We start from the raw sequence: 23,910 nt of genomic DNA, 5'->3' as shown, positions 1-23,910 counted from the left end.
TGTTGTGCATTGATCTGGACAGCCCGAAAATTGTAGCATTACTTCTGTGCCTACACTACATACCTCATATCTAGGATGGACCCTCTAAAGTACATATTCCAGAAACCCATGCCGACTGGAAAATTGTCCAAATGGCAGATATTGCTAAGTGAGTTCGATATCGTCTATGTTACTCAGAAGGCGGTCAAGGGACAAGCATTGGCAGATCATCTTGCTGAAAATCCGGTGGGAGGAGAATACGAACCCTTGAAAACGTATTTTTCTGATGAAGAAGTATCATTTTTAGGAGAAGACATTACCGAAGCATACGACAGGTGGAGGATATTCTTTGACGGAGCCGCAAATTTCAAAGGAGTGGGCATAGAAGTAGTTTTGGTATCAGAAACGGGTCAGCACTATCTGGTATCTGCTAAACTAAGATTTTCTTGCACCAACAACATGGCAGAATATGAAGCATGCATACTAGGGCTCAACATGGCAGTCGACACGAACATTTAGGAGTTGTTAGTGATCGGTGATTCAGATTTTCTTTTGCACCAGGTGCAAGGAGTATGGTCCACCAAGAATTCCAAGATATTGCCATATCTGCACCATGTGTAAGAATTGAGAAAGAGGTTCACAAATATAGAGTTCCGACATGTGCCCAGAATTCAGAATGAGTTTGCCGACGCATTAGCCACTTTGTCATCCATGATACAACATCCGGATAAGAACTCTATTGATCACATTCTGGTAAGGATCCATAATCAGCCAGCATATTGTGCTCATGTCAAGGAAGAAGCGGACGGAAAACCTTGGTTCCATGACATCAAAGAATACTTATCAAAAGGAGAGTACCTGGAGCATGCAAATCACACTCAGAAATGCACGTTTCGGAGATTGTCAAATCACTTCTTGCACAACGAAGGAAACTTGTACAGGATAACTCCTGATTTGGGTTTACTAAGATGTGTTGAGTAAGGAAAGCTTCTAAGTTACTTGAGGATGTGCATGCGGGGACCTGTGACCCACACATGAATGGTTTCGTCTTGGCAAAGAGTTACTCAGAACCGGTTATTTTTGGATGATCATGGAGACAGATTACATTCAGTATGTCTGTAAATGCTTTCAATGTCAAGTCCATGCCGACATGATAAAAGTGCCGCAAAACAAGCTCAGTGCAACAAGCTCACCTTGGCCATTCGCCGCCTGGGGAATGGATGTTATTGGTCCAATCGAGCACACTGCTTCAAATGGGCATAGGTTTGTTCTGGTAGCCATTGAATACTTCACAAAATGGGTGGAAGCTGCATCTTACAAAGCTGTGACCAACAAAGTCGTCGCGGACTTTGTCAAGGATCAAATTGTTTGTCGATTCGGTGTTCCCGAATCCATTGTCACTGATAATGCCGCCAACCTCAACAGTGATCTGATGAAATCTATGTGTGAAACTTTCAAAATAAAGCACAAGAATTCCACAGCCTACAGACCTCAGATGAATGGAGCCGTAGAAGCTGCCAATAAAAATATTAAGAAGATACTAAGGAAAATGGTAGAGAACCACAAACAGTGGCATGAGAAGTTACCCTTCGCTCTGTTAGGGTATTGCACCACGGTTCGCACATCAACCGGGGAAACTCTCTATGTGTTGGTTTATGGTACCGAGGTTGTCATTCCAGTCGAGGTGGATATTCCTTCTTTAAGAATCATACAGGAAGTTGAACTTAGCGATGTAGAGTGGATAATGAGCCGCTATGAACAATTGGACCTTATTGATGGAAAGAGAATGAACGCAGTGTGTCACGGCCAACTTTATCAGAACAGAATGTCCAGAACTTTCAACAAAAGAGTCAAACCAAGATAGTTCACACCAGGGCAGCTAGTATTGAAGAAAATCTTCCCACATCAAGATGAAGCCAAAGGGAAATTCTCTCCCAACTGGCAAGGTCCATACATGGTTCTTAGAGTACTAATAGAAAGAGCACTCATACTTGCAGAAATGGACGGAGAAGTCTTGCCAAAATCGATCAATTCCGATGCAGTCAAGAGATACTATGCTTAGATAATTTACATTTCCTCATTTGATGTAATTGAACTATGATTGACCTGATTCCTGTTTGAGTGGGGATACGTAGGCAGCCTTATGGGTTCGGTTATATCATAATAAAATTTTCATTCCCTCCAAGAGCAGAAACTAGGGCAGAATTTTGAGAAGGATCCTCAAAGTTCCAGAGCAAGTCCAGCCAATGCCATCACATGCCAGGAAGTGAGTAATCAGCTAAGAACTGGGGCAGAATTTTGAGAAGGATTCTCAAAATTCCGGAGAAGGTTCAGCAGGGTTCATCATCCGCAAACGATCAAAGATCATCCACCAAACTGGGGCAGAATTTTGAGGAGGACCCTCAAAATTCCATAAGAGAGTTGCAACATCTTTGAGATGTGTCACAGTCACTAGTTCATCAAAATCACTTGATATATCAACACATTTCTAAAACAACCCTATTTTTTCAAATATTGCATATTTTTGAAAACTCTACTTCCATAACAGTCAGGTGTCACCTAGGGGAACTCGAAAGGCTTTTAGAACGAAGCAAAGCAAGGCCAGTGGATAGAAGCACGAACCAACCTCCCCCCACAAAACATACAACTTTTCTTTAAACGCAGGTACATGTGACATAACGATATCACTCATAAACATATATACACAAAGCAAATTTACTATCCAATCGGCCATCGGACACCGAATACATCTCCAGCTAAGACATATACCACTCTTATTTGCCGCTCGCTCTTTGCATGAGACTAATCTCTGTTCCCCTATTTGCATGAGGCTAATCTTTGCCTTCATACCTGCATGAGGCTAATCCTTGCCTCCCCATTTGCATGAGTCTAATCCCTGACTTCATGTTTGCATGAGTCTAATCCTTGACTCCCTACTTGCATGAGGCTAATTCTTGCCTCCCCTATTTGCATGAGGTTAATCTTTGCCTCCATACCTGCATGAGGCTAATCTTTGCCTCCTCATTTGCATGAGTCTAATCCCTGACTCCATGTTTGCATAAGTCTAATCCTTGACTCCCTACTTGCATGAGGCTAATCCTTGCCTCCCCATTTGCATGAGTCTAATCCCTAACTCCATATTTGTATGAGTTTAATCCTTGACTCCCTACTTTCATGAGGCTAATCCTTGCCTCCCCATACTTGCATGAGGCTAATCCTTGCCTCCATATCTTGCATGAGGCTAATCCTTGCCTCCCCATTTGCATGAGTCTAATCCCTGACTCCATTTTTGCATGAGTCTAATCCTTGACTCCATCCTGCATGAGGCTAATTCCTACCTCCCCATTCACATGAGTCTAATCCTTGACTCCATCTTGCATGAGGCTAATCCCTGCCTCCCTATTTTTATGAGTCTAATCCTTGACGTCATACTTGCATGAGACTAATCCTTGCCTCCCTATTTGCATGAGTCTAATCCTTGACTCCATACTTGCATGAGGCTAATCCTTGCCTCCCTATTTGCATAAGTCTAATTCTTGACTCCGTACTTGCATAAGGCTAATCCTTGCCTCCATACTTGCATGAGTCTAATCCTTGACTCCAGATTTGCATGAGTCTAATCCTTGCCTCCACACTCGCATGGGACTAAGCAATGTCGCTTTTTAGCACAGATATTGCTCTATTTTACTCCAGGTTCGGAGGCACCATTATCATGGCCCAAGAACATCATTTCATGGCCTGTGAATCCCTTACTAAATTATTCATGGCCCAGGACGTCATGTTCTGAGGATGTCATCTTTAACCATCCGAAGACAACCTTCATGGTCCAAAGGGAATTTGCGTCATGTTTAAATTTTTCGAAAATACATGTTTGTAGCACCTTTTATCTGTAGGTAACCAGTAAGAAACCGCTATCCTATAAGGAGCAATCTCGCTCCATTTCCCTCCAACCTTCTGAGCTTTAACCGCTCACCATAGTCGCTTCGGCATCGCGTGTCCGTTCTTGCAAAAATTTCATCGGCACATTCCACAGATAAACTACACATGCCCTTATTCTTATAAAACCATGGATATGTAGGCAGCTCAAAGACCAAAGTCCGGCTTCTGTCTTTCAAAACATCCCATCCGGTCAAAATTGGCCATCATTTCTTTACCCGAAAACTCTTTCATCCTTCCCAGGTAAAGAGGGGCAACTGTTGATACCCAATTTTTCCCTATATATTATTAATATGCATAAATACCTTCAAAACAGCCTATATATGCATATATAAGCATGCATAAGGTTTTTATAATTTTTCTATAATTTTAAAGATTTTTAATTGATTTATTTCCTCCCCTTTTACTCATAAAATCCCCAATAATTATCCCTCAAATTATTGTTGGATGATTTAGTCATTTAAATTCTGTATTTATGTCAAAATATGGTTAAAATATTTTTTGTGCATTTTTATAATTGCATTTTGTATTTTTAAAGCTAAATCGCATACAATTGCAATATTAGCATTATTAATGTATAATTACATTCATATGCGTAAAATTGACCTTTCATATTTTTAAAATGTTAAATATCTATTTTAAATTATTTTAGTACACAAAATTATTCATTATTTACTAAAAATTATATAGGGATAAATTGGCTATTTAAAACATAGCCAGATTTGCATTTCAATTTTAGCCAAATTTTAACCCAACCCCAGCCCAATTCCTAATCAGACTACCCAACCCAAACCCTAAACCCACCTACCCGACCCAGTACCAAATAAATCCTGGCCATTGATCTCTTAGATCAACGACCCGTATTAGCCCTTACCTTTTTAATCCTAAACGACCCTAACCCTATCTCATTCTCCCAAATCCGCCGTCTCTGTATTCTCTCATCTCCTCTCCTCTCTCAACAACTCAACCTAACCCTAGCCCTTTCAACCGTCAACCTCTCTTCTTCAGTCTTCTCCGGTGATCTCCCATAAACTCCTAGGCCTCCAATGGCTTCTCTAACGCCATGATTGCCTTCTCTAAGGTCTTCAAGGGCCCAGGGTCACGCCGACTTGCACCTAGGATTTGTCACTTGTCTGTTCTTGGCTACTCCAGTGTGATTTCAAGTAAAATCACGTCGTATTTGTTACGATCCTTGGGATTCTAGACAGGTTCTTTCATCTCTATTTGGGTTTCTTCTGAAACCCTAATTTCTGCCTACATCTCCTAGATCTGTACAATGTTAACACGGTTCGAGTTGGTTTCTTTGATGTTTTACACTGTCCTTGGAGCTCTTTACAAGAACCATCGATTTTAAAGTGTTTTCACCTTCTTCTAAAATTAGGGTTTTTGAAACTCCTTCTAAAACCTTTGTTAAACTGATTCTTTATCTTTAAACTTCTATCTCTTGCATATTTTTACTGATTCTATGATTTTACTTCCCGTTCAACTCGCCTATGCTGAAAGCCCTGATTTTCTAGATTTCTTCATTTGGTTCTGTGTATTAGCATGACTGCTCATTTTTTGTCTGAGTTTCTGTGATTATCTTGCTTCAAATATGTTCTTACTGAGTTTTTATCACCTCTATGTGTTTGTGTTCATCTTGACCGGTCAATACTTGCCTCTTTGCTTGTTGTGTTTGGTTACTCTTATCTCACTCTTTTTATACGCTAAAACTCTCTCTTTGATAATTCTGAACTCCTTGTTTCTCGGCTTGATTTGAAAAACTTCCCTTTAGATCTTCGATTTCCCTGTTTAAACTTAGAAACCCATGTTACTCTCCTTAAATCAGTAATTTTTAATCATTGATTTCATGATTTACTATATGCTTATTTTATATTATTTCCATATTCTGCAACTTTATTTTGTTTTCTTACCTTATTTGGTTAACCGAGTATTATTTCCATATGTTTCTTTTTCTCTTCCAGTTCATCATGTTCCTGATTTGTTTCTACCTCTATTTCTGCTGCTCAACATGTAATTAATATCTTTATGTTAATTATATACTACCCCCCTTAGACTCAGCATGTTTATGAAATATTAAACCCTTTAGTGTACCCCAATATGACTCCCCCTTACTAATGTTCTATGCAAAGCAGTTGGCTATCTTTAAGTGACCTAATTCTGCATTAAGTCTGGGGTTCCTTTGCATGCTACTGATTATGTACTTAAGTGCTCCTATAACTATATGTTTACATATGTGTCCCCAAATCTCCTGGCCCCCTATTTGTGACTACTGAACCTGCATTAGCTCTATGATCTCTGGCTGTGTGTGAACCTGTCTTAGGGGTGTTGTGTTTGGACTGTTGTATACTACTCCACTCTCTTTTAAAACTATCTCTGTTGTTTTACTAAACTATTTCAAACAAACCTCCTTTTAATGTTGTCTTCCTACTTCAACCTTTCAAACTAGGTCAAGCACTCTCACTCTACTCCTAAGTTAATAGGTTCTGCCTCCTCCAGTATATGTACTGCCTTGGGATCCTCTTGAGAACCCTCTGAACTCTGGCATACTGAGGCTGACCCCTCCACACTACACTTACTCAATTTGGTTACCAAGTCTAGGTGTAAGCATTGTCTGGGATCCTTGAGATCCTTAGGGAACTTTGATGCACCTAGACAATGATACTGTCTATGGAATTTGGGCATTTGAGGCTGTTGGAGGCTTTGGAAATCTGGGACTATTTGTAGGCTCCATATAGAATAGCTTCTTATTTTTCTTAATTACTTATGTAATTCATTCATATGGTTTATAATAATTTGTAAACGAATATTGGGGTAACTAGTGAAAAGGGTGGGTAGCTACATGTTTGTGAGGTAATACGGGTAGAAACCATGCCTATAGGACTTCATATTTTACTATGATTACCTTTATAAGTAGAAACCATGCCTACAGGACTTTTATATCTTATTATGTTTGTCTTATCATGTTACAAATCATGCCTATAGGTCTCAAGTGATTCCATAATAGAAATTCTGTTTATAGGTCTTAAAATCAATTTCACAAGTAGATGATATGCCTATAGGATATAATCCAATCCAACTTCTGTTATAACATGTGTTTTTCCATTTGGCATCATGCCTGTAAGTTTCTAAAACCAGTCTTAAATAACTAGATATCATGCCTATAGGGAACAACACCAGAAATTTCGCCTATAGATTCAAACCAATCTAGTTTGAATAAATCAACCCAGTCTACAATTAGTTCACTTCTAAACCAGTTTAATTAGTGGTTTATATTTCCTTGAAATGAGTTCTTTTAAAAACTGCCTTAATCTATCATTAGACAGCATGCCTATATGGATTCAAGAGTCTGTTTTAAAATCTGCCATGTTTTAGTTATCAGCCGCGTATGCAAGCCTATAACGTGTTTTCAAAATCCTGCAATTCTAAAACTGTTTCTGTTACTTAATGTCATTCTGATCTTTTTAACATGCTTTAAAAATCAGTAGGCAACTGATAGGGTCATTACTTATGAGTTTATGAAATAAACTACTTGTCTTCTGTGTCTTGATATTCACTTAGACATCATGCCTTAGGATACTGTTTAACAAAAGACCCTTATTTGTGTTTGAGTCGTGCTACTTATGTGTATTGTTTGAGGAGGTAAACTTGAGCCTCTAATTGCTTCCTTTTATCTTATGTGCCAAAGTTCTAATTGTTCTTGCTTGTCGCCTTAGTATTTTCACCTTTAAAACCTAAGGGGTCTATCTAGAACTACTTATAGGTAGAGGTCCTAAAATTCCCCCAGGACTATTACGAAGGGACGAGTAACTGCACGTAATAGAGATTGCTGACCAACACTCACTTTACTGACCACTAAGGGGTGGGAAGGGTAGATATGAGATATAATGACTACGTGCTAATGTCACGTGTAGCCCCTCATTGAGGAGTGTTTACCGGACATTGTGTGGGGTGATCCTATAGGCTAACCAACCTAGGACTCCTCATATTCCCAAAATTCCTTTTTGTTTAAAATTTGTTCTATATACAACTTGTCCAAAACCTTTGTCTTATTATTTGAGTTATACAACGTGCTTTACTTGCAACCAATTTGATTCAACTATTTAACTGTTAATGGACAAATTTGTAAGTATAAGTTCGGTCAGGACCCGCAGTTGTGGACCGAGAGGGGTGCCTAACTCCTTCCCCTCAAGGTCATTTCAAGCCCTTACCCTAATCTCTGGTAATGCAAACCAATCAAAGAGTTAATCACTCTAGGTGCCCTAACGCACCATAACTCGTTAGGTGGCGAATCTTCAAAAAACCCAAATTCCCAAAAGGAAATGAGTTATTACTCCTCATGAACGTCGGAACCCGGACCTTCTCTTCGGGGAGGGAAAAAAGGGGGCACAACACCAACAGGCATTGGAAGAGTTAAAGCGGTATCTTTTGAGCCCACCATTAATTCATACTCCGAAAGTGGATGAGCAACTCTACTTATATTTGGCAGTCTTGCAAGTTGCGGTAAGTGGTGTCCTAGTTCGAGAAGAGCAAGGTACGCAATTTCCTGTTTACTATGTTAGTCAAATTTTAGGTGAAGCTGAGACCCGGTACCCACACTTAGAAAAATTAGCGTTTGCTCTAATAAGCGCCTCTAGGAAATTAAAGCTATATTTTCAGTGCCACCCAATCTATGTGGTGACCACTTACCCTCTTCGTAATGTTCTGCACAAGCCCAAACTCTCGCATCGATTGGCTAAATGGGACGTCAAAATCAATGGGTATTATATCGAGTATCAACCCCGAATGGCCATCAAGTCTCAAATCTTAGCACACTTCGTGGCCTCACGCTAGCCCTCGTACTCAAGGTCGAAAAGGAACTTTGTTAAAAACGGTTACATCTTTGGGGGTGTGGACCCTTTTCACAGATGGCACTTCGAATGTGAAAGGGTTTGGGCTAGGCATTATTTTGAAGCTGCCCACAAGCAATACAATTAGACAATCTATCAAAACCCCTAAGTTGACTAGCAATGAGGCCGAGTATGAGGCTATGATTGCAGTCTCGAGCTAGCTAAAAGCTTAGGAGCAGAGCTCATTGAGGCCAAATATGACTCCTTACTTGTGGTTAACCATGTCAACAGGACCTTCGAGGTTCGAGAAGATCAAATGCAAAGGTACTTGGATAAACTGCAGGTAACCCTATACCGGTTTCAAGAATGGATCTTACAACATGTACCTCGAGAACAGAACAGTGAGGCAAATGCCCTTGTAAATTTGGGTTCATCAATCGAAGATGACAAAATTAGCTCGAGGGCTGTCGTACAACTTTCGAAGTCAGTAATCGAAGAAGGTCACACTGAAATAAACTCCACAAGCCTGACTTGGGATTAGAGTAATAAATATATCGAGTATCTAAAAAATAGGAAGCTTCCATCGGACCCTAAGGAATCAAGGACTCTGCAAATAAAGGCTGCACGATTCACATTGGCCGAAAATGGAACATTATACAGAAGGATGTTCGATGGACCGTTGGCAGTATGTTTAGGTCCGGGAGGCACCGACTACGTTCTACGAGAAATTCATGTGGGTACTTGCGAGAACCATTCTGATGCCGAATCACTGGTTCACAAAGTCATCAGAGCGGGATACTATTGGGCCAATATGGAAAAAGATACTAAGAAATCCATTTGAAAATGCGACAAGTGCCAAAGATATGCACAGATGATCCACCAGCCCCGAGAACAACTTCATTCAGTCCTATCCCCATGGTCGCTCATGAAATGGGGAATGAATATCATCGGCCCTTTGACATCCGCCCCAGGTAAAGCTAAATTCACTTTATTTATGACTGACTATTTCTAAGTAGGTTGAAGCACAAGCTTTCGAGAAAGTCAGAGAAAAAGAAGTTACAAACTTCATCTGGGATCACATTATATGCTGGTTCGGGATACCCACCGAGATAGTATGTGACAATGGAAAATAATTCATCGGCAGCAAAATAACAAAGTTCCTCAAAGATCATAAAATAAAAAGGATATTGTCGACACCGTATCATCCTAGTGGGAACAGGAAATCCAAATCGACAAACAAGACCATCATTCAGAATCTAAAGAAGAGATTGAATGACGTTAAGGAAAAATGGAGAGAAATTTAACCTGAAGTCCTTTGGGCATATCGAACAACATCAAAATCCAGTTCGGGGGCAACACCGTTCTCCTTAGTATATGGCGCCGAAGCTTTGATCCTGGTCGAAGTTAGGGAACCTAGCGTCAGGTTTTGATACACAACGGAAGAGTCAAATCACGAGGCTATGAATGCAAGCCTCGAATTTCTAGATGAAAAATGGGAAGCTGCCCTCATTCGAATGGCCGCCTAGAAACAAAAGATATTATAATCAAATAGCCAATCTTCGACACTTTAAAATTGGGGACTTAGTTCTGATAAAGGTCACCATCAATACTCGAGACCCAAATGAGGGAAATCTCGGTCCGAACTAGGAGGGACCGTATCAGGTCCTCGATATCGTCGGTAAAGGATCTTACAAACTTGGCACGATGAATGGTGAACAGTTGCCAAATAATTGGAACATATCACTCCTCAAATGATATTATTGTTGAGGTATGACCTTCTCCTTTTTCATTTGTATTTTATATTAACTTGTTGCAGGTGTTCGACCGAAGGCATCGAAGTTCTCTCCAAAACCGAAGTCTTAGGTCTGAAAGCATGCGTTGCACTCTTTTTCCCTTCGACTGGTTTTTATACCAAATGGGTTTTTCCGACAAGGTTTTTAACGATGCAACCATTGTTCGTGCTAACTTAGAGCAATTCAACAGTATCCGAGGCTTCTTTACAATCGATCTCGAATACTAGGGGCATCACCCTTAGATGTTACGTTTTCAAGAAAAATACTTCGTGTCAACAGGGTCTCGATAGGTATATTTTATAAAGGGCTAAATGGTCAAATGAACTGTGTCCATGTAGATTACTCGAGATCTAATGGCAAAACATGTACGCATGAATGATCTATTGAAAGAAGTATTTTTTCCTTACCAGATGTTCCATGCCTTAATGAAATTTTTACCTTAAAATTTCATACTTATGATCTATTGCAGAAACTGGCTCAACTGTTGATCGCAACTAAAGCTCGAACAATCAACCCCGTACTCGGGGACTGCCATCCAAAAATCAACATGCTCGAATTATTAAACTTCAAGATTATAAGACCTTAAAAAGCACCCTCATTTTTATAGGCCACAGCAACCTCACTCAGGACTGACGCTTTGAACAAGTTCGAAGTATAATTGAGAAACAAACCCAAAGGGAAAATCTCAAAGTTAAAGGCTACGACCAAACTAACACGGTTCGGACACGTCCGAATTCCGTAACAAAATAGGTCCTTCTAATATTTTCACAAACCGGTTAAAAGGGCTACCCTCGGCAAAATTACAAAGGGTTTCGATATCATCAACCCTCAAAAACCTTAAGGGGTACCAAATTGTTCAAACTCTTGAACAAGCTTATGCTAAGGCATAACAAAGTAAAAGGTTTCGATAACACTAACCTTTGAAAATCCTAATGGGTACAGATTTACCTCGTTCTAAGGCAAAACAAATTTTTATATGATTAAATTTTTTAAGCCGAAAAGGGAAAAAGCCATTGTTTTGGCCGTATCGGCCCAATTCAAGAGCCTAAGGGCCATTATATTTTTTGAGTTCGAGAATCCCCCTCACCCAATAAAAACCTAAGGGTTTTCCTATTTCGAGTTCGAGAAAATACTCACTCGATCATAGAGACTATATTAGTATGACTTCGATCAAGTTGCCTAAGTTTCGAATTCACAAACAAAATTTTTGCAAGGCACGAAGTGAGTCGAACGATCTCGCAATGTGTATCAAAATTGTCATAAGACGACAAACAAATTGGAATTTTCACAAAACAAAAGTCGAGATAAGAAAGGAAACGTTTTATACATATATATATATATATATATATATATATATATATGAAAATATTTACATGGATCGGTCAGGATCCTACACAAAAAATTCAAAAAAGGAAAAATCCTAAGTGCCTAATTCTCTTCGGGAGCTGCGTCCTCGTCATCCGAATCCCCCCACTCTCAGATCCACTCGCGCTCCCGGATTTATCATCATCGGAAGAGAGAAATGCTTTAGCTTCGGCCTCGAGTACTTTCACGTTCTCGATATCGACAGCAAGGTCAAAGCCACGAGCATGAATCTCCTCAAGAGTCTCTCTTCGAGATAGGTACTTGGCATGCTTGGCAACCCAGCATGATCGAGTCTTAGCCGTATCAGCAACTTCTTGTGCTCGAGTTTGAGCAACTTTGGCATCAGCTAGGTAGACGGCCACGATTGCCTCCGCGTCAGCCTTTACTTTTTCTGCCTCAGATGTGGCCTTTGCAAGTTCGGCGGCCAGCTGAGCCTCGAGCTCCTCAATTTTCTTGGCTCGAGCCAAGCTTTCCTCCTTTATGCTTTGGAGTTGATATTCGACCGATGACAGTTGGTCTCGAGCAGTATCTTTCTCCGAGGCAAGGCGGTCCATATTTTACTTCCACCCCAAAGTCTCAGCCTTCATCATGTTGGCCTCCTTATGAAGCTTCTCGATCTTTTTGGCCTTCTGTTGAACCTGCAGGATCAAAGTACTAGTCATCGTTCCCGAATTGATACATCGAGCTTCTAAAAAAAATTCATTACCTACTCAATCAGGTCGGTCTGCTCTTTATGGGCTGTAGCCAATTTGGCTCGGAGGTCCTTGATCTCCTCTTCTTTTTTCCCATTGAGAAATTTGAGGGCATTTCTCTCCTCCGTAAGCCTTTTAAGATCAGCCTCGCACTGGCTTAGCTTTTCCCGGGGTATAGAAAGTGCATCTCGATAAAGTGTCAAGGCATGTGAAGAAAGAAAGGAAATCAGGCAAGAAGAATGCAAGCATAATATTGACAAAGGGAGCTGAGGCTTACCCGTCTCAGGAGTCGTTGAGCCTCATCGAAGAGACTCGATGCATCACCCAAATCGGCATCATCTTCGACTCCCGTGAAGCAACCACGGAAAAGGTCCTCCCCTTCGTGGGTTGTTTTTATGTTGGGGGTCTCCATGGCCTGGGCTTCCTGAAAATGCCCTAAAAAAATGTGGGGAGGGGTGGCGAATCGCCAATATATATTTCCCCAAGCAAGTCACTTGGGGCGTTCTCTTCGTTTTGAAGGGCCTCAGAACCAGCTCCTTCAGGCACATCCGCCGATTACTCATCACAGCGGGAGGCATCTTCACCCTCTAACGACTCGAGAACTTTGCTCGGGCCATCTTTCGAGATCTCTTCAGTTCGAGGCTGAACCTCTTCAATCATCACTGGCTCAGCGGACTTCGGGGTCGTGGCACTCCTCTTCATTCGAGCTACTAGCTCGAAGCCAGCATCTTCATCTTTCTCTTCTTCCTCCCTTAGTCGTTGGCCTATATCAGCAGGCAGGACAGCGGTGTCCCTTTTCGACCTGTGAGCCTTGATCTTCTTGGGCTTTGGAGTATCGGAGGGCGAGACCCTTTTTATTTTCTTTTCCTTTGATGGCTTCGTGACCGGAGGCGGAACCTCCTCCTCCCCGGATGAAGGCCTCATGACGGCATCTTTCCCGAGGCTTGTGTGAAAGGAAATCAAGTGAGTATAAGAAGGAAACATTTTAAGGCCATCAGATACGAAAGAAAAGGCTTACCATGATTTTTGACCTCCCATCGACCCCTTGCTAAATCATGCCATGAGCGCTCAGCGTACGAGGAGGTCGAAGCTAGGGTCCGAACCCAGCTCTCGAGGTCCGGAATCGCACCGGGCATCCAAGCAGTCGCTACATCACAGAAAAGGATGTCAATGAGGAGCAGTGAAGGAAACAAAACAGTAAATAAAAGTCAAAGGAAGGATCGAACTTACGCTTCATATTCCACTTCTCAGGAAATGGCATCTTCTCGGCTGGAATTAGGTCGAAAGTTTTCACTCGAACGAACCGACCCTTCCACCCTCGATCCTTGTCCTTGTCTATGCTCGAGAATAATACCTTGGTGGCCCAAAGCTGAAGCTTTATCAACCCACCTCGAAAAGGATGGGGCCAATACAACCTGATGAGGTGGTCGAGGGTGAAAGGCGTCCCTTCTTTTTTGCTCACGAAAAATCGAAATAGAATGACAATCCGCCAAAAGAAAGGGTGGATCTGGCCTAAGGTTATTTGATATTGGCGGCAGGAGTTGATGATAATGGGATCAACATGGCCCAACGTGAAAGGATAAGTATAAACACTTAGAAACCCTTTCACGTGGGTAGTGATATCTTCCTCGGGATACGGAGTCACCACCTCTTTCTTCTACCAATGAAAGTCTTTCTTGACCTGCTCGGGGTCGCTCTCAGTTATTGAGCACATGTACCTAGACATTGGCTCACACCGGTCAGGGATAGATGAAGTTTTCTCAACTTTGAAGTCGGAAAAAAGATCACACCCCACCTCGGGAATGCATTCCTCAGGGCGCGGCTCCACCGGTGTTTTGTCCCCGGCCGACCGTGATGAAGAGGCCTTCCCCTTTTGAGGAACAATTTTTGACGTTTTCGCTATTTTTGTGTAAAGAAAGAAGAAGATGATAAGATTTGGTATTTTGAGGAAGGGTTGATAACGAAGCCTAGAAGATTATGTAGGACGGGAAGACTTAAAAGGTGTAAAGAACTTTGAATATTTACAGGTAAACTTGAAGAACTCAAAGGGATTCTGAAGATTAATAAAAGAAAGATTCAAAGTAAAGTTTGAGAAAGTGAGAAGAAGACCTATTTAAGGGTTTCACGATGACGGTTCAAAGGCATTGGTGGCCGACCGCCAACTGACACTCATTAATGATTTTGCGAACTGTACCAACGGTACGTTTCGGCCACTTCCATCGCTTACGTCACGAGGATGACGTCATGAAAAATCGGGGTACAAAATCGAAGGCTCAATTCATTTCTTCTCATTACATTCCAAAAAATGAGGGGACTATCTATATATGGTTAAAATCGGGCGTACCCGATTTTACTATCTCATCGAGGCCAGGGAATTACATCGAGGGCGAGCCTCATAATGGATCGAGCCAGAGCACGGAGATAAGGTATCGAGTTCGGGAATCGACGCGCCTGTCAAGATCGGGGCCAGCAGCGATCGAGACCAAATGTGATAGACTTCGAGCAAAATGCAATAACGGAAAAGCGAGATATCCGTAACCGGCCGAAGATCACGGCGGAAATCCCGGAACAGATCAAATCAAGGGCGATTGTTTGAGGTAATCATGGGATTTATTTCCGCAATTAGAATTGTACCATAGATAGGATTCCTCTATTATATAAAGAAGGTTCTAATCATTTTGTAAATACCTTACATTTACGCAGATCATTCAAGCTCGAGGGCTGAATCCTGTTCAGACACTGATTTGCTTTACATTATTGTCAATTTCTCTTACTTATCTTTACGTTTATCAATTGGTACTAGGTGAAATCATGTATCCTTAAAACTACATTATAAGTTTAATTGTTATCCGATTTTTAGGGTAAACACCATAATTATTCTTATATAGTAAAAGATCTTTGGCATTTATTTATCTGTAAATAAAGTCTTTTACAATACAACTCTTTGTTTCATTTTTTTCAGAAAGTTATATTCAGTATTTTGGTAGATAAGAAGAAATTAATACTCCTTCATCCCATTGATGTAAAATAATTTGACCTTTTGAGATCAAAATTACAAATTGGATTGAATGTATAGCTTTTCTTTTTTGTTTTCTTGGAGAGTCAATAAATGCTTAAGCAAGTAATCAACTATAGAAAGATTTTTTAAGACATTTTTATTTCCCCGTGAAATAATGTATAGAAAAATACATTATACTCCTATATTTAGGGTGTAACCTAGTAATTAGTGAAGTGGGTTGAAAATTATGATTTTTCAAATTTAAATTCTAGCAAATGCTAAATGTTATTTCCTCTGTTTTAATTTATGTGTTTTAGTTTGATACTTTGATAAGGCACAATATTTAAGAAAATAAGGAAAATATTAAATCTTGTGATATATTAAACAAAAATGTGTATAATGTACCAAAATATCTTTGAATCTTGTGATCTTAAATATGTCATGTGGGAAAGTTGGAGTTAAAGAGTACTAGATATAAAAAGAGATATTTTTTTTAAAAAAATAAACTAAAAAGGAAAGTAAGACATATAAATAAAAATTGATACAGTAGGTGATTTCTTTTCATCTGTCCACATTTTGATGGACGGTGTTATTCTATATTTATGTTGTTGGAAGGTAGTAGATACCCGGTGAATTAGCTAAAATGCGCACAAGCTAACTCGTATACTAGGTTATAAAAAAATAATGTGATATAATTTCACTTAAAAATTTTCAAAAGTTTGGCCAAACAAATTATCGAGGGTGTTGAGTTTGGCCAAGCTTCTTCAATCCTAGAAGATTTATTTTCTAAAAAATAAAGTATTTTTTTCAAAGTTGAAGTGTTTGGCCAAGCTTTTGGACGAAAAACAAGGACTTTTGAGGAGAAATAGAAGTAGTTTTGGAGAAGCAGAAAAAAATAGTTTATCTCCAAAAACACTTTTTAAAAAAGCACTTTTGAGAAAATATATTTAAAAATAATTTTTAAAAGCTTTGCCAAATATTAATTGATGCTCAGAAGTGTTTTTCAAATTAATTAGTCAAACATAAACTGTTTTTCACCAAAAATACTTTTGAGAAAAAGTAATTTTCAAAATAAATCAATTTTTATAACTTGGCCAAACGGGCTATAAGTCTTGAACTACTGGTTAAATATTCATATTATTTTGTAGTACACCTTTTTTTAAATCTACATGAAAATAATTTAAGTAAGAAGTAATCATACATGGGGGAAGTGAATAATAAAGTGGAGGTGCATTTTAAAAATCAGATATATACCGATGACAGCTAAGATTATAGCGTTTGTTACTTGAAAGTTTGAAAAGTACCTCTACATTTCAGAATTGTCACGTGGCTGGCATTTACTTACGCGTACTTAATTTTTCTTGTGGGGTATTTATTATGACAAAAGATGTTTTTTCCCCGAGAAAAATAATTTTTAGTGTTTGGTTACTTTAAATTCTGATGATTTTTTTTAATATTTCACCAAAGGAGAAAAATGCCTTCCGGTGAAGTTACTACTATTCTAACGCTTCAACAATCAACATTGCAGAAGTATGGTCAACTCTTTATACTTGGGATATTGTCATAAATACTAGGCGGAATACATAAGTAAACACTTGGGGCTCGTTTGGTACGAGTAATAAGGAATAATTAATCTTGGAATTAAATTTAAGAAGAGTTTATCCCACGTTTGGTTGGAAGAAAATTGTAGTATAATTAATTCTGAGAGTAGTTATCCCGAGATTGAAGTATTTTTTTATTCTTATAAAAAGTGGAATAACGAATCACGAAATAATTAATCCCGATTCTTTCCAACCAAACTGACCCCTTAAGGTTGTAAGTAACAGCTAGGTAGACTAGGGCTGTGCACAGATCGGATCAGATTTAGCATATTTCGAATTCGAATTTCGGATCTAGAAAATGCAATCCGAATTCGATCCGAATTATAGGATTGGATCGAATTTTAAAGTTTGGATCGGATCGGATCGGATTTCGGATCGTATTATATCTCAAAGTTGCAAACTAATATGTATATTTTCTTTGCAAAAGAGGCAATACATTAAGAAAAATTCATGTTTATGCAATTATGAGAGTACTATGGTGCCAATATAGCTAAATCTAGCAATTGTAAATGTAATAACTTGGAGAAGATATAAAGGAAGTCTGACTATCCGAAATAAAAGTGTAATATTATACATTACCTAATAATTTCGGATTTCGGATCGGATCGGATTAAAATATATCAATCCGAATCCAATCCGAAATTCAAAATTTTAATAAACACAATCCGAAATTAAATGAATCGGTTCGGATTTCGGATATCCGATCTGAATGAACAACCCTAAGATAGACGTCTAACTATTATTGGTATATAAGTGTGCGTCATGCACACTAACAAGATGTGTCCACAAGAATAGTTAAGGTGTCTATTAGGTAGTTGGTCACAAGAACAACTAAGGGCTTGTTTGGTACGATGGATAAATTAATCTCCGGATTAAATTGGAGATAAGTTAATCTCATATTTTGGTTGAGATAAAATGGTGGTATAACTAAGCATGTCCTCGAATTATAGTGGTATTTTATCCTTACGAGATGCTGGAATAACTAATACCGGAATAATTAATCATGGAATAATTTATTTCCCAACCAAACGACCTCTAAGGCATCAGAAATTTCCCGTTATATACCAACGCTCTGCTGCAGCGGAAAACTTGCAGGATATTCAAGTAAACACGTTCTAACTACTCCAGGTTCATATGAACGGTCTTCCTATTATTGTGTTATATTTTAGCTAAGTTTGAATGTTTTTCAAAAAAATTGTAGATTCAAAGTTGTGACTAATTGACCTAAAATCACTCTAAAGGATACTCAACTAAACACGATAAGAGTTTTTTTCTTTAAGTGTTGACTACTACCCTATTTGAGGCCGAAAATATTGTAGTTGTCTCTCTGTAATTACTTAATAATGCCAAATAGAAAGGCCAACAGCCAGTGCTACTTTTCTTAATATTTTTCTCATCCATAGATCCTTTTTAATGCTACCAAAAAAAAAAAAAAAGATTTAAGTACAAGATAACAACTTTACGAATATGTTTCAACTCAAATCTCCTTAAAATACAGTTTCATTATATACAATTTGTTAAATAGGATCTAGTGACCATCTTGTACTTCAGATCTTAAATCAAGGGGAAAAACGGAAAAAACTTTTATAAAATGAAAGTGGCTAGGAGAAATATTAAAATATAACTGAAAAGACAAAAGAAGTATCCCAGATGTCCATCCCTGATAGATTTAATAAGGAAAAAGAAATAAAAAAACAAAGGGAGGAGGTATAAGTTAAATTGATTAGTTAAAAGTTGGAGGCCAATCCCCAAGAAACCTTTATTTTTATTTTTTTTGAAAAAAAAAGAAGAGAATTAAATATATACATGTACATTAGTACATACACATATTGTGTGTGTGTAGATTTGGTTAGAGCAAGTAGATGTCTAAAATAATAAAGAAAACATGGAGTGTGTTTTGGCTCGCCAAAAGTCAGCATCTATGTGAATTAAGATAGGAATTAGTCAATTAGTCAATGTTCAAGAGAGACACGATATGATCCAATCATGGCAGGCAGCTGGAAATTTCTAATAAAAAATCAGCAACCCTTACCTAATACTGTGGAAGTATTTGTATAATTTGAATCAATCTCGAATAATTATTCTTTTGAAACCATCATGTAAAAGTGGAAATTTATGCTAAACCTTCCCATTAACCATTCTTTTTCTTTCAATGACTAATTACGTCTAAACTCGCGACATTTGAGGTAAAATTTAACTTTCTTTAGTAACGAACTTTTTTTTTTATTATTATGTAGACTTGTACTTCATTCGGTATGTATAATATGTCATTTTTTAGATTTTTGCCGCTCCTAAAGTATCATTCATCTTCTTAAGGCCCCATTTGTCCATAATTTTTTTTTAAAATTTTTATTTCAAAGATGTGTTTGTCCATGAAATTTTGCAAGTTTTTGAAAACTTTTCGAAAATGAGTTTTCAAAAATCAAAATATTTTTTCAAGTGAAATGTATGTCCAAACATAATTTCAAATTCCAAATATTAATTTTCAACGTAAATCCAAATACTACTTTTTTTTCAAAAATTATAGTAATTTTTATATCCAAACGCCTACTAAATATCTCATTTGAAAAAAAAATTATTTTTCTGAAATGCCAAATATTATTAAACAGATTTAGTTTGTCAAAATGACTCAAACTTATCAAAAGGTAAGTTGTATTGGCTTTCTTCTAGGGTCTTGCTCTCTCCTAGATTTATAAATTTCTCCTTTTCACTTTTGGTTAGAGCAATATGAAGAAGATTAGCTTGGTCACAATTGCAGTTGCTTTTAGAGATTGGCTAGTCCAATTGACATCTTAGTTGTCAGTAATCGGTACTCATTTGGAGTCTTTGGACTAAATTTGACGTTTTACCTAAACTTTTTGGACTGTTTTACTAATTCCATGCCTTATCTTTTGGCAGGATCGTAGAAACTACTGTTCCTGGAAAAGATAGAAATGTCAAATAGCACCCAAACCATTTATTAATTCTACAACTAGAAATACGAAATTATTGGAGTTTCTTCTTAATTGTCCTTTTAAATCATTTTTGCTCTTTCTTTCACGTTCCGCCTTATCTTTTATCTTTTACCAGATATTTTTTCAAATAACCTCTTTCGAAACGCCAAACAACTGGTAATTTAATTTGTAGCTTATCTTACCCTTAGTAATATTCTAACGACTACTTTTCATTATTTGGGATATTCCTTTTACTTCGATTATATGGGCTAAGGACACAATATCTCGAATCCTCGTTAAAAGTTAGTTGAGACTGTATATTATGTTCGGAATTAAAATGCGGATTCAAGATTTAAATTTTTATATAAGGAAGCCTTGGAGCAACAGTAAAGTTATCTCTATGTGACTTATAGGTCACGGGTTCGAGACGTGGAATCAGTCATTGATGTTTGTATTAGAGTAGACTGTCTAAAATACACCCCCTTAAGGTGCGACCCTTTCTCGAACCCTGCGTGAACACGAAATGCTTTGTATATCGGGTTGCCCTTTCTCCGGACTCCACTTGTAGGATTATATCAGGTTGGTTGTTGTTCTTGATGTTTGGAATAAGTGTGATTTACAAAATATAGCTAATTTTTTTATACTTGGAAGTTTATAGGAACTGATGCACATTACTGATAATTAATGTGCAAAAGAAATATTCAAATGCTTAAAGTACAATGATTGAAATAGTCAAACTAAACATAGTACATCCACCAAGAATAAAAAATGGTGTGCTATAAGTATAACCAAGTTACTATGATTACAAATAAGGAAATATCCAACTTTTGCCCCCCACTACAGTTAGCTAGTAGTTAGTAAGAAGTGATGAAATCTGTAATTTTCTATACAAAGCAACTCTATTAGAATCCACATATTGCCTTTTCAGAAGGTAGAAGTTTCACTATTTTTCTCCCTGAAAATGATTGTAATGACACAAAAGCTTTATGGTTTTCCTTTCTCAGCCCCCCATTTACTTTTCAAACTAGCTTATTTTTGTCCTTCCATAATACAAACAACACCTACGAACTCCTCCATCTCTCGATTTGATGCATGTTTGTATTGGTTTTGCGTTTGTTGAACAAATTGGGCCTTTCCTGTGATGTTGTTGCGACCAAATGCCTATTGCACGTCATCTGGTGAAGACTTGTTTTCTGGGCTTATTTATGTGTGCTTACGATATAATTTATTCAGTTCTTGTATTTATTCGAATTGGGGTTGTAATAATAATTTGTATAAACATATATGGGGGATTTAGTGAATATTTGGGTATATGAGTTATATTCTTATTAGATACTACGCCTATAAAATTCGAACGGATAGATATCATGCCTTTAGGATTCAATGTGTCATTCTGAATTTAATATCTGTATGTATGATCTAACGATCTCAATTTGTTTTACTTGCTCTTCGCCCAGACACCATGCTTATAAGATACAATCTTTTTCTTCTTTGATCACTTATAAGTTATTACTACTAGAAATTCGGCAAAAACTGATCGGTCAAAAAACTGGCCAAAAAAACGATCAACAACCGACAAAAGTTGGTCGGTTTTTCAATTTTTTTTTTTTTTTTATGAAACCGACAAACTTTGGTCGGTTTTCTTTGGCGCAAAAACGCGGGAAACTATTTTTGAGTCCCGCGAAATTTATTTTTCAAGAAACCGACCAACTTTGGCTAGTTTTTCATTTAAAATAAATTAAAATTAATATTAAAAAACCGACCAAAATTGGTCGGTTAAATCGGCCGGTCATTTTAAAAAACGACCAACTTTGGTCGGTAATTTTATTTTTTTTAATAAAACTGATCAACTATGACGACCCAAAGGGTCATCCCTTGCTTTCAGTTAATTTATGTGTCTCCGAGGCCTTGAAAACCTCATTTAGAGTCACCTTGATTTGCGTGCACAGTCCGGATGCGTAGCCGAAAAGCTTAAATATGAAATTCTGTGAAAAGTAATAAAATTTGGTTATAAAATGAGCTAATTTAACTTCGGTCAACGTTTTGGATAAACTGACCCGGACCCATAATTTGACGGTCCCGGAGGGTCCGTAGAAAAATATGGGACTTGAGCGTATGCCCGGAATCGAATTCCGAGGTCCCAAGCCCGAGAAATAAATTTTTTAAGTGAAATTGTTTTTAGAAATTTGAAATGAAAACTGATTAGAAAGCAATGGTATCGGGGCCCGTATTTTAGTTTCGGCGCCCGGTACAGGTCTTATATATGACTTGAATCATTCCTGTGAAATTTGTTTAAAAACGGACGTCGTTTGACGCGATCCGGACCTTAATTGAGAAATTTGATGTTTCAAAGAGTTTTGAGAAATTTCATTGATCTCGAGGTTTAATCCGATGCTCGTGATGTTATTTTGGTAATTTGATTACACGAATATGTCCGTAGGATGTTTTTGAGGTTGTGTGTATACTTTGGTTGGAGTTTCGAGGGCTCAGGTGAGTTTCGAGTAGGTTCCGGGATGCCTTAGGCTTAGAAAGTCAGATGTTGCAGGTTCAAGAAATTGCAGGTTTCTGAACCCTTTAGTGCGACCGCGGGGCCAGCGCGACCGCGATCGCTTTTGTGCCGAGCGCGGTGGAGGCTGTGCGGCCGCAGTCGCCTTTGTGCGGTCCGCACAGGGTGCTGAACTGCAGGTCTTCAGGGAGGCCTGTGTGGCCGCGGTCCATTTGATGCGGTCCGCACAGGGGGTCTGAGAGGGGTATAAATAAACGGAAATTTCAGCTATTTTTCACTTTTCAAAACCCCAAAAACATAAAAGGCGATTTTTCAAACAACCTTTCTTCTCCAAAACATTGGTAAGTGATTTCTAACTCATTTTCTTCACTCTTTAACATCTTTTAACATGATTTCAACTTCAAATCAAAGATTTTCATGGGGGAAATTGAGTGTTTTGGGTAGAACCTAGTTTTTTTCTGAATTAGGGATTTGGACCTCAATTTGAGGTCTCATTTCAAAACAAATTATATATTTGGATTCGTGGGGGAATGGGTAATCGGGTTTTGGTCCGAACCTCGAGTTTCGACCACGTGGGCCCGGGGTGATTTTTGACTTTTTGGGTAAAACTTTGAAAAACTCATTTCATGCATTGGGGTTGATTCATTTAGCACTTATTGATGTAATTAAGTAACTTGAGACTAGATTCGAGCGGATTGGTGGTGGAATCAAGGGATAAAGCTATAATTGTGGCTTGAGTGTGTCACACCTCCTTTTTCCTACACCTCCCGGAAGGGGCATATAAGGGAGTTTTTTCCAACTTCAAGTGACAATCGAAACGGGATTATTTTTAATCAGAGTCGCCACTTGGGATAATTTTATGGTGTCCCAAGTCACCGGTTCAAATCTCGAATCGAGGAAAAGATTGACTATGTTCTATAGTCCGCGAACACAGAAATCTGGGTAAGGAATTCTGTTAACCCAAGAGAAGGTGTTAGGCATTCCCGGATTCCGTGGTTCTAGCACGGTCGCTCAACTGTTATAGTTGGCCTATTTATTGACTTTAGTACATGTTTTAGCCTATGGTGCAATTTTAACTTTATAGCCGCTTTTATTCAAATATTTTTTAGAAAGATTCAACGTCATTTAAAACACGTCTTGAACCACGTCACATAAATGCACCCGCAGTCCACGACACATTTTATCTAACATTGTTGAGATTTGGATTTGGGTCACATAAATGCACACCCGAGTTTAGGAAGATAATTTTTAAAATAGCGCGCCTAAAGCAACTACGCA

At 38.4% G+C, this 23,910-nt stretch overlaps 2 protein-coding genes across 2 annotated transcripts; one reads left to right on the top strand and one right to left on the bottom strand.

Moving 5' to 3' along the window:
- The first annotated feature begins 1,069 nt into the window (after positions 1 to 1,069).
- LOC138876100 (uncharacterized) lies at positions 1,070 to 11,035 on the top strand. The gene is made up of 5 exons (XM_070154995.1): positions 1,070 to 1,422; positions 9,036 to 9,087; positions 9,761 to 9,856; positions 10,561 to 10,726; positions 11,007 to 11,035. The coding sequence occupies exons 1-5, from the start codon at positions 1,070 to 1,072 to the stop codon at positions 11,033 to 11,035; spliced, it is 696 nt and encodes a 231-aa protein (XP_070011096.1).
- Positions 11,036 to 11,940: 905 nt separating this feature from the next.
- LOC138876099 (uncharacterized) lies at positions 11,941 to 12,456 on the bottom strand. The gene has a single exon (XM_070154993.1). It carries the CDS (start codon positions 12,454 to 12,456, stop codon positions 11,941 to 11,943), a length of 516 nt encoding a protein of 171 aa, XP_070011094.1.
- Between the last annotated feature and the right edge of the window lie 11,454 nt (positions 12,457 to 23,910).

This window comes from Nicotiana sylvestris, chromosome 8, assembly GCF_000393655.2.
Source record: "Nicotiana sylvestris chromosome 8, ASM39365v2, whole genome shotgun sequence".
Taxonomy (NCBI): Eukaryota; Viridiplantae; Streptophyta; class Magnoliopsida; order Solanales; family Solanaceae; genus Nicotiana; species Nicotiana sylvestris.
Note: the sequence above shows the minus strand (reverse complement) of the source record. Positions and strands in the feature narration are given on the sequence as shown.

Bases quoted from the DNA above. Each gene is read 5' to 3' on its own strand.
- LOC138876100 (XM_070154995.1), top strand. From the start codon at position 1,070: ATGGAGACAGATTACATTCAGTATGTCTGTAAATGCTTTCAATGTCAA. The intron at 1,423-9,035 runs GTGTGAAACTTT...CCATGTCAACAG, and splicing joins AGTGATCTGATGAAATCTAT to GACCTTCGAGGTTCGAGAAG. The intron at 9,088-9,760 runs GTAACCCTATAC...ATTTCTAAGTAG, and splicing joins GGTACTTGGATAAACTGCAG to GTTGAAGCACAAGCTTTCGA.
- LOC138876099 (XM_070154993.1), bottom strand. From the start codon at position 12,456: ATGGACCGCCTTGCCTCGGAGAAAGATACTGCTCGAGACCAACTGTCA.